The sequence below is a fragment of the Chiloscyllium plagiosum genome, chromosome 32 (genome assembly GCF_004010195.1).
Source record: "Chiloscyllium plagiosum isolate BGI_BamShark_2017 chromosome 32, ASM401019v2, whole genome shotgun sequence".
NCBI classification, from domain to species: Eukaryota; Metazoa; Chordata; class Chondrichthyes; order Orectolobiformes; family Hemiscylliidae; genus Chiloscyllium; species Chiloscyllium plagiosum.
In genome coordinates, this window is record NC_057741.1 from 37694975 (window position 1) to 37706713 (window position 11739).

Sequence of the window (11739 nt, forward strand, 5' to 3'; positions counted from 1 at the left end):
TTTCTCAACCCCATTTGTCTGCTTTCTCCCCGTAACCCTTGATCCCCTTGACAATCAAGAACCTATCTATTTCCGTCTTAAATATACTCAATGCCCTGGCCTCCAGTGGATTCCCCACTCTCTAGCTGAAGTTTCATTTTATCTCCATTCTAAAAGGTCTTCCCTTTACTCTAAGGCTGTGCCCTTGGGTCCTAATCTCTCCTACCAATGGAAACATTTTCCCAACATCTACTCTGTCCAGGCCATTCAGTATTCTGCATATTTCAATGACACCCCGCACCCCCCCTTATCCTTCTAACTTCCATAGAGTACAGACCCAGAGTCCTCAAATGTTCCTCATATGTTAAGCTTTTCTTTCCTGGAACCATTCTCATGAACCTCCTCTGAACAGAATCCAAGGCCAGTACATCCTTCCTGAGATAACTTGAATTCCTGACTGGATTAGTTTGCGGCTCTGATCTAATCTCGGCTAATGTTGCTGCGTGTCTACTCAATCAAACTCTATTAGCTTCTCCCCTCAGCCTTTCAGAAAGGACTAGCAAGGAATCCTTAGGAAATTAATGAAATAATTTTCATCACTGTTTTAAAAATGTGTAAATAAATCAACAAACTAGTGTTTTATAGGGTTTGTGTTCCAGGACAGTCGTTTTCAGTGTTGAGGTTACACTCTGCAAGACAAAAATGGCCACTTGGTGGTGCAGCTGAGCAAACTTCTGTTCACTTCGAGGGTAAAAAGCTGAATGAACTCCATCCAAATGTTGTTTTAAAAAAAATGTTAAAGAGTCATAGAGATGTACAGCATGAAAACAGACCCTTCAGTCCAACTCGTCCATGCCAACCAGATATTTTAAATTAATCTAGTCCCATTTGACAGCACTTGGCCCATATCCCTCTAAACCCTTCCTATTCATATACCCAGCTATACCCCTTTTAAATGTTGTAATTGTACCATCCTGCACCACTTCCTCTGGCAGCTCATTCCATACACACACCACCCTCCATGTGAAAACCTCTTCGGTCCCTTTTCAATCTCTCCCCTCTCACCCTAAACCTATGCCTTCTAGTTCTGGATTCCCCAACCCCAGGGAGAAGACGACCTTGTATATTCACCCTCATGATTTTATAAATCGCTACAAGGTGCCCACTCAGCCTCCGATGCTCCAGGGAAAACAGCCCCAGCCTATTCAGCCTCTTCCTTCATCTCAAACCCTCCACCCTGGCAACATTCGTGTTAATCATTTTTGATGATGTTTTTCACCTTACACTCAAGACAAATGCAAGAATTCTGATGATCATGTGATCACAACAATTAGAAATTAGAATAAATTGTTGCAATTGTTTGGCATTCTTGCATTTGTCCTGCTGAGTGCAAGGTGAAAAGCCTTGACAATATTGATCATTTTTTGATAATGTTCAGGTTCTGTCCTACCAAATTCTAGTTAGTTTGTGCTGCAGACAGTCCTGGGTTATGTTGGGTCCTGTTCTGAGTCCATTCACAAACTGAGTTGTACATAGGTCAGAACACAATGCAGGACAATGTAAAGCAACTGTTTGTAAGTACAGGGATTGTTTACATGTTGGGACTTTAAAATGAGACCCCTGCAGGGATCAGGGGTCATACGTACAAGCATCTTAGAGTCAGATATTCATAATCAGGGAACAATTCCATGCCTGAAACATTTCAATACAACTTTAGAAAATTTAGTTAAAACTGAGTTATATTCAGGATGCATGAAGATGATTAAAATCATGAGGAATCTTTTTGTTAAGAGTAAATGTGAAGGCACAGTTTCTACTTGTTGAAAGCGAGGGCAGCAGATGCTGGAGATTAGAGTCGAGAGTGTAGTGCTGGAAAAGCACAGCAGGCCAGGCAGGGCTTCTTGATGCAGGGCTTTTGCCTGAAACGTCGATTCTCCTGCTCCTCAGATAGTTTCCACTTGTGGTAGGTTCAGCAACCAGAGGTCACAGATGTAAGATAAACAAAAGAACTATTTTTGTTGGCAGAGAGCCATGAACTGCACTGTCTCAGGAGGCAGTGATTTAACATTCAACAGGAACTTTGTAAAAAAGAATTTAATCGGGGGAATACCATGGCATAATGTCACAGGATTGGTAATCCCAAAAACATAGTCTAATGTTTTGAGGAAACAGGTTTCAGCACCACCATGAGAGAAGGTAAAATTTGAATTCAATCTTTTAAAAAAGCCACAGTCAATCACAAATGTGTAAACATTCTCAATTGTTGCCCTTTGAGCAAGAAGATCTGCTGCCCTTATCCAGCCTGTTCTAGATGTGACTCCAAGTCCACATTAATGTGGCTGACAACCAACTGCTGTCCTGGCCAGTGACACCCACATCCATGAACAAACATTAAAATTAAAGTTGCAGGGTCAAAATCGACAGATCTCTGGGGAAAAATCAGCTCAAGTGCATCATACCAAAACCTCTTTCACAGAGTCAGCACAGATACAATACTCCTCCTCCTGAATGGTATGACTTAGTACAGGGCAACTGGTCTTTTTAAGTCTCCAATCACAACATAGTATTCTTCGTAAACAACAACCTTGCGTATTTTTTTCTTTCTAATCCATTTTGCACATGAAATAATTTGTCTCATAACAGGGTAGACGTCCATGGGGATCAGTCAATACTGGTATATAGGCCATAGGAAAGAAGAGCAGGAGAAGGTGATTCAGCCTCTCAACCTGCTCGAATAGTCAAACATATCACCATTAATCTTCTGTGCCAAAGCCATTTTCATGTACGATGCTACATCCTTTGCTATCTTTAATATCCAGACATCTATCAATTTCTGCTTTGACCATATTCAGTGACTGATCATTCACAGGTCTCTGGGATAGGGAGATTCACCACTCTCCAAAGGAACAGATGCATTTAAAAACTGAAGAGAGTGAATGTCTGGAATTCTTGAGCCCAAGTGGTTGATGGAGGCTCAAACACCTGAAAAGATTTCAAAGAAAAGGTTGATGGATTTCCAGAAATAAAGTATTGGGGAGGTGCAGACTTTGAGGGGCTGGCATGAAACAGGATTAGATTGGATTCCCTACAGTGTGGAACCAGGCCCTTCGGCCCAGCCAGTCCACATCGACCCTCCGAAGAGTAACTCACCCAGATCCATTTCCCTCTGACCAATGCACCTAACACAATGGACAATTTAGCATGGCCAATTCACCTGACCCGCACATCTTTGGACTGTGGGAGGAAATTGGAGCACCTGGACGAAACCCATGCAGACACAAAGAGAATGTGCAAACTCCACACAGACAGTCGCCCGAGGCTGGAATCGAACCTGAGACCCTGGTGCTGAGTTGATACCTGGGGTAAATCAGCCATGATATTTTGGAATGGCGAGCAGGCTTGAGGGGCTGAATGGCCTCTTCCCACTGCTATTTCTTATCAGAGATCCCACAACACCAGGTTATCTTTCTCTGTTTTTTAATGTTTCCAATTAGTGTGGTTAATATCAAAACAGCAAAAGCCCACAAACTCACCAACACACTAAAACAGCAGCTAATGAACTTGAAAGATCCTATACAGACAAAGAGCAAAACTAACGTCATTTACAAAATACCGTGCAAGGACCGGAACAAACACTACATTGGACAAACAGGCAGAAAACTAGCCACCAGGATATATGAACACCAACTACCCACATAAAGACATGACCATCTCTCACTAGTATCCTCACATATGGATGAGGAAGGACACCACTTTGACTGGGACAACATATCCATCTAACACAATGGACAATTTAGCATGGCCAATTCACCTGACCCGCACATCTTTGGACTGTGGGAGGAAATCGGAGCACCCGGAGGAAATACATGCAGACACAAAGAGAATGTGCAAACTCCACACAGACAGTCGCCCGAGGCTGGAATCGAACCTGAGACCCTGGTGCTGTGAGTAGATACCTGGGGTAAATCATCGAGCTAGACCCTATCCACCACCCCCTGAAAAAGGAACAGGAAGTGGCATCACCACAGGAAATGACATCACCAACCCAAACAAACCCAAACTTATAAATAGGAAGCAGGAATTTTTAGCACTGCTTCGTATGAGGTGCACTGAAGATGTTACCTAGTAATGTAACAAAACATCTGGAAATGAACCTTTCAGCTCAGCGAGCAAACCTACATGCAAAAGCAAAATTTATCTTACCTTCATTTAAGGGTTCAGCTGACTGCTTCTCCTAATCCAGTGGCAGGATGCGGTCTGGAGTGGTGGTCTTTTCCCAGAATGGTGGTATTGGCCCTGTGGAGAGGTCTCCTGGGGTTGACGTTTCATCGGCAGTCTGGCTTAAGCTTCGTCGCACACTTCTGGCCCAGTGTTCCGACGGCCCGGTCTGCGTCCGAGACCAGGAAGCATTAAATGGACCGTGATGAACTTCTGTCTTAAATTTACTTTTCATTGTTATGGACTTTACTTAAGATTTCTGTCATTAATACAGGCACCACAATAAGGTGAGATATAATACTTTCCATTGTATTTTTCCTGTAAAACTACACATGACAATAAATTCTAATTATCGTGCAACAGGTTTATTTGAAATCACAAGCATTTGGAGGGCTGCCCCTTCATCAGGTGAAGCTTACGATTTCAAATAAAGCTGTTGGATTATATAGCCTGGTGTCATGTGACTTCTGACTTTGTCCACCCAGTCCAACACCAGCACCTCTACGTCATGGCCTGTTTCGGATGTTCTTCATCTCCGTCCTAAGCGGCCTACCTCTTATTCTGTGACTGACAGAGTGTGATCTCACTTAAAGGCTCAATCTTTGTGCATCAACCCAAATTAAAACTCACCAACTGATCCGTTCAGATCCCTGTTAAACTGTTTTTAAAACTGTTATTTTTCATGGGCACTGTAATCATAGTGAAGCTGAAAGATTGAAATACTGGACTGTGTGGTTACTGTTTATACACCTCTAATGTTCCGACCCTCCTGCTTAATTTAAAACAGCATAACAGAAAAGATTTATCCCATGCAGTAATCTGTGAAACATTTGAGAAGCCAAGAACTATTTAAAGTAAAAATTAACAACTTTATTTCTTAAAGTATAAGAAAATAATTAACTAACAATTATTTACAATTCCTTCCTCTAACCTATCTTGTACCTTCCCCTTCTACAATACTAGTCTGATAAAACTCCCAATTAAGATTTACAAATCAAAACTTATCTCAAACCAGGCAGTTTTCGGTTCTTCTCCATATTCCTGTCATCTTTTCTTCTTCTTGGAGATTCGGCTTCATAGGTTAATGATCGATAAAGGTACCTTCAAGGGAGCTATTTTTCAGAAAGTCTTTACATGCTGGTGGCTTGGCAGTTCTCCTCTCAACTGTTCAATTTTCCCTGGTCCTATACCCTCCAAAGCATTGGATTATGTCAGTGTCTTTGGACATTGTTAATATACTCAATTCAAACTTGGGAATTTGGTATTTTTGGAGTATAATTTAAAATGATTGGCCAAATTCGAATTTGATTTTTGTCTCCTAACAACTCAGCCAGTGCTATTTGTTCTGAACCAAATGTTACATTATAAAGTCTCCAGCACTCTGTGTACTTGCCAAGTCCTTCACTCTCTTAAAGGTACAGTACACTTCTACACCTTCATAACACTTAGTATTGCTACCTAATTAACTCTTTCCTGTTGCTCTTTCTTGAACTGTTGAGATTGTTTTACAATTCCTGTCAGAGTTTGGGTGTAAATCCTTCACAATTCCAATGATCTGCATTATTAAAATATAGTTCTCTATTTAAAAGGCATCTGGATGGGTTTATAAATAGGAAGGGTTTAGAGGGTTATGGGCCAAGTACTGGCAAATGGGACTGAGTTAATTTAGGATATCAGGTCAGCATGGACAAGTTGGACCAAAGGGTCTGTACATTTCTATGACTCAATAACCTGAAGATTTCTGTCCCAAACCTTCCTGGCTTGGGCAGTTCACCAACTGATGACTGCAATCTTTTTGCAATGATTGATTTCTTCTGAATTGAAACTGTCAGGAGGGAAGCTGAAACCTGTTTCTGAACCTTTGATTGAAATTTTGCATTCTCTGCTCTGAAGTCCAAACAAAACTAATGGCTTAATGTGTGTATATTGTTGGTCATGAAGCCAAGGTATACATGTTTTATTCCATTAGCACACCAGGGCTCCTCCTGCGGTCTTGATTGTGGTCACATTGCTTCTTGGAACTTGTTGCATTTAGATCACTATTCCAGAATAACTTTACAATCCTTTTTTTAACAAAACAAAAGACACCCTAATTAGCACTAACCTGCATCCATATGCCCATCTGTTTCAAGCAATCAAAATTCTAACATTTATAATACACTTTGCACCCCTTTCGTCCTACTAAAGAGACAAATGGAGTTCCATTTTGGAGATGTCGGTGCTGGACTGGAGTGGACATAGTTAAAAATCACACAACACCAAGTTATAGGAGGTCTAGTCCTCTTCATCAGGTGACTAAACATATTAGACTGTAACCTCGTGTTGTGAGATGTTTAACTAAAATCTAACAGTAACTCTAATGGGAAGTGAGAGCTGGAAATCAAAATCGACTGCTCCACCCATCTTTACAAATATGTAAGTGACTATTCTAAATCACTAAGATGGTTAATTTGTCTGAATTTGACCACTGTGTGAAATAAAAGAAACTCATGCCAGGTCTAGGAGACAGTAAGGGTGGAAGTCAGATGCTGGAAGTCAGAGTCAATGAATGTGAAGCTGGAAAAGCACAGCAGGTCAGACAGTAGCCGAGGGGCAGGAAAGGCATCAGTTTCTGAACGAAACCCTTAGTCATGCCAGATCTCATCAATAAACAAGAAAACAAAAAAAAATGAAAAAAATTTTCTTTATCAATAGCAAAACCGGATAGTTAATTACCAACGTACTACACCCTTTCTAAATTCAGACATGCAAAAATTCATGCACAACTCAGATAGACAGGGCATATTGTAGGTGGATAACATTGGCACAAGTAAACAGATGCTGAGAGTCAGAAGTCCAAACCAAAAGTAGGAAATGAAACGCCTTTTCTATATCTCTTTTGGGGATAAGTTTTGAGAAGGTCTGTAGCTTAGGTTGAGGTTCTGGATGTAGGTTTGTTCGCTGAGCTGGAAGTTTCATTTTCAGATGTTTTGTCACCATACTAAGTGACATCTTCAGTGAGCCTCTGGATGAAGCACTGCTGATGAATCCTGCTTTCTATTTACATGTTTGTGTTTCTTTGGGTTGGTGATGTCATTTCCAGTAGAGAAACAACACACATGGACCAAATACTGAACTACAGGATCAATCATCCTACACCCTCAAACGAAGCTGCATTAGAGCATTATTTCAATGAGCCACCACACACTGCAGCACAGAGGAACTATGAAGAGCAAAGGAAAATCACCAATACCGTGTATTCAAAAAGAATGGGTACCCAATGAACACAGTCTGCCAATTTTTCAGCAACAAAGTGAAACAAGCAGACAAAACATTTCCAGAAATCCTAGCCACTCTTCCCTACATCAGACATCTCAGAAATGACTGCCTGACTACTCAGACCTCTTGGCATCATGGTAGCCCACAAACCCCCCAACACACTAAAACAGCAGCTAATGAACTTGAAAGATCTATACAGACAAGCAAACCTAATGTCATTTACAAAATACTGTGCAAAACCTGTGACAAACACTACATTGGACAAACAGGCAGAAAACTAGCCACCAGGACACATGAACATTAACTTGCCACAAAACAACATGACCCTCTCTCACTAGTATCCTTACATACAAATACGGACGGACACTACTTTAACTGGGACAACACATCCATCCTAGGACAAGCCAAACAGAGATACGCACGAGAATTCCTAGAAACATGGCATTCCAACTGGAACTCTATCAACAAAAACATTGACTTAGACCCCATTTACCACCCCAGAGAAAAAGAACAGGAAATGACATCACCAACCCAAAAAAACCCAAACATAAATTGAAAGCAGGAATCATTAGCAGTGCTTCGTCCAGAGGCTTATTGAAGATGTTACCTAGTATGGTGATGAAACATCTGAAAATGAACTTTAAGAAATAAAGTTGTTAATTTTTAATTTAAAAAGTTCTTGGCCTCTTGAATTTTGACAGATTACTGCATAGGATAAATCTTTTCTGTGTTGCTGGGTTAAATTGAGCAGGAGGGTTTACCCTGTGTCAGAACATAAGTCAAGACAGGAGCATAATTTGTCTGGACCTGATTGTCTACAATAAATAGTATGGGGAGGAAGGTCGAAACTTTGTTTAAATGTGTTTTTTTTTCTCACACCCTTATGTAATGAATTTACGTTCCATTGTTTAAGAACATTTGCAGCCTCATGAATATGTTTGAATGGCTAACTGCTGCTTTAGAGTTCTAATCAAAAGTATAAATGAGACATGTGATCTATCCAGCAGGTTTCAGTTTGAGATCTGACTTGTCCAATTGTACCATCTCGCAAAATCAAGTTTCACCTCAATTAGGCTAATCCAAGGAGGTTTGATCATAGATTTCCAGACTGCTTCTCCATTCCAGCCCCCACACTCTAGAACAGAAATAAATTGCTGGAGGAATTCAATATGTCTGGCAGCATCTGTGAGAGAGAAAAAGTTAACCCTTTTATGTTCAATGTCCATTCTTCAGAATGGATGGCAGCGAGAAAAAGATGGTCTATAAGCTGACGGAAGGGTATGTGTGTGCACATTGGGGGGATGGTGGTGAAGAGAGTGGGTAGGCAGAGATATTGATCTTCCGGCACCTGCATACTATAGGCTCGCCCCACTTTGATTGGAATGATCAGTCTTCTTGCTGGATGACTTTTGCCTGTTGGTCAAGCAGCCTTTTTCCATTGGCAATATATTTATCAGCTGAAGAAAATGATGAAATGCAATAAAAAGTTCAACCTCTATGACTTTTGTCCCTCCCCAAATTTGCTAAGTGTACTGGCAACTTAAGGACAACTCCAGAAAGTCATTACCTGTGGAGAGATGTTTGGAAGCAACCACTAACCTTCACGTATAACTGCAGAGAATGGTGAAAATACTCGGCGTGGGGGAGGGAGAGCTTTCATTACTAACTTGAAAAGTCACTGATCTGGAAACATTTACACCTTCTCTCTACATTACGACTGCTCGGTCCCCTGAGAACATACAGCATTTTCTGTTTTCCTTTCAGTCTCCCAGTGTCCACAGTATTTTGCTCTTGTAGTAACAGTGTGTGTCATACTCTGATGAACTTTCTGCAAGCAATTCTCGAGTGTTAATCCATGTGTCTTAAGAATCGTGGCCAGTTGTGGGGAAATAAATTTACTCCAGCAGATTCATTTTTGTCTTAAGTTCAGCACTAAAGCCAAAAAAATGTTGTAGATTTTGCTCACTTCCAACAGGCTGAGACTAACATAGTCTCACGTTTAGAGCTACAATATCTTGAAGGGGTGGCATGGGAAATAAATGGTGGGTGCTCCAACAATGGGGGTGAAACATCTGGATTTTGAAAGTACACAACTGTCAATGTATAAAAGTGTTTATTTTATTTAAAAGTGGATTACCACTATCCACAAACCAATGCAGTATCATTCCAATAAAACAGCATTGCGATCTGCTGTGACCCTCATTATAGTTTACTTCACAAATAAGATCGGTCCACAGTATAACCTGGGTAAATACATAATACTCTTTAACATAGAGGGGCCACCCACTCATCGTTATCTCAGTGAGAGACACCCGCAGGTTATCATGCATGATGTGCAAACAGAGGGAAGGTAGCTGATTAAACATGCTCGTAACCATCAAATCCTACACTGGTACTGAAGCTGGATGCAAGCAGTATGAACAAAAATAGAGGAAATGGCAGGCTTAGGACTAATACTGAATATTTATCATTCGGAAAGTCCACTCTTATCAAACTCACCCCGATTCTGGCTCTTGCTTTCATTCACCTAGGGTTATCCTACAAGATAAAATGGAATCATGTGACAGCAAGTGGGTGAGGCACATGATCTAATTGTTGTATGTCAGTGAAACATTTTTATGAATGCCTTTGGACGGCCAATTCTTTTTGAGCATCACAATAGAGTTTTGCATGAACAAAGTAATCTTAAAACATGTCCATGAATAACATCGCTTTGTTACATTATCCTGTTCATCCACAAAACCTATTAACTGAAGACACTCTTTTCAAAATATAATGCTATAACTCCAATATTTCATTTATTTACATTAAGGGCAAACATTCCTTTCAAAAAGAAAGGAAGTGTCAAGAAGAAAAATATCACTAAACATTGTTAGACAAGGTACACGGTTGCTTTCTCTCACTTAATGAAAAGCGAACATATATATTTGGCAAAGAACTTCACAAAAACAACATCGAGTCACTGTCCCGAGTAACAGGCATGTGAAATTTAACTAAATCATTCTGTTAATGTCCTTCACTTGTGCTGTTACCCCCTCCTTCCATCTTGTATTTCAAGGTACTGTGAAGTTTTCACCTGGGAGGCAGGACAGAGTGTTAAAGCAGGCATGGAGAAGGTGCAGGAAAATGGGGAGTGCAGGCCACCTCTCTCAGTAACGAGACAACACTGACCCAACTATAATGGACCCAACTGTCTCCTTCTGCCCTGCAAACTCAATGGTCAATGTCACTTTTAAAATGTTAATAGGGGGCAGGTGGCCTGAGGTTGTCACTGTGCAGGGTGAGGGGAGGGAGGATTCCTTTCCCCCTGTGCTTCCAAATGCAGGGACAGTTCTCTCCGACATGCTGGTGTCTTCGGCTATCCTGTCAAGGCCATAGGTGGAGAACTTATTGGCAGAAAGGACACATTCAGCCAGGCCAAGTATTAAGATGCTCCGTTTCGAATTTCCTCTGATCATTTGGCAGCGACAGCAAGGATCCTTCGCAACGCAGTCACAGTTTCTGGAGGTGGGGGTGGTGTTGGGGAAGGATGGTGAGGGAGGGGGGGAGAAGAGTTGTTGGGAGTCAGGGTGGGGGGGGGGGGGGGGGTAGGAGGGAGGGAAACAACTGTTTCTCAAACCATCACATGCCTCTCTCCCCACCCTTTTCATGGACCAATGTATGGCCCAATGTGCAAGTAACATTCAGAGTGCTGCTGACGTTTTTCATCCATGTGCCAAGCTGTGTCCACTCTATAACAGGACATCCAGTCACCAGCTTGCCCTGACTGCTTCAATGTCACTGACCAGGTTCTGAGATAGGCAGATGCCAAAAATCTGGGAGAGAAATAAATAAAAACAAACATTGAATATTAAACAACAAGACACTATTTCGGATTATAAATATATACATAAAAAATTAAATCCTCTGAAAGGTCTAACATATGGGCGGCACGGTGGCTCAATGGGCAGCATGTGGATCAGTGGTTAGCACCATGGTCCCAGGTTCAATTCCAGCCTCGGGTGACTGTCCGTGTGGAGTTTGCACGTTCTGCCAGTGTCTGCTTGGGTTTCTTCTGGGTTCTCCGGTTTCCTCCCACAGTCTAAAGATGTGCAGGTCAAGTGAATTGGCCATGCTCAACTGCCCATAGGGACAGGTGCATTAGTCAGAATAGGTGGGTTGCTCTTTGGAGGGTCGGTGTGGACTTGTTGGGCTGAAGGGCCTGTTTCCACTCTGTAGGGAATCCAACAAAATACACACAACTGCATAGAGAAATGTCAAGTTTTTTTAAAAACACAACTGTCC

At 41.5% G+C, this 11739-nt stretch overlaps 1 protein-coding gene across 1 annotated transcript in view; it reads right to left on the reverse strand.

Moving 5' to 3' along the window:
- Positions 1 to 9551: 9551 nt before the first annotated feature.
- tspan5a (tetraspanin 5a) overlaps positions 9552 to 11739 on the reverse strand; it is a 92538-nt gene continuing 90350 nt past the window's right edge. Inside the window, exon 8 of the mRNA XM_043674447.1 lies at positions 9552 to 11270. Coding sequence (XP_043530382.1) covers positions 11205 to 11270 — 66 coding nt within the window. The 3' untranslated portion in view covers positions 9552 to 11204. The remainder of the gene's footprint in view (positions 11271 to 11739) is intronic.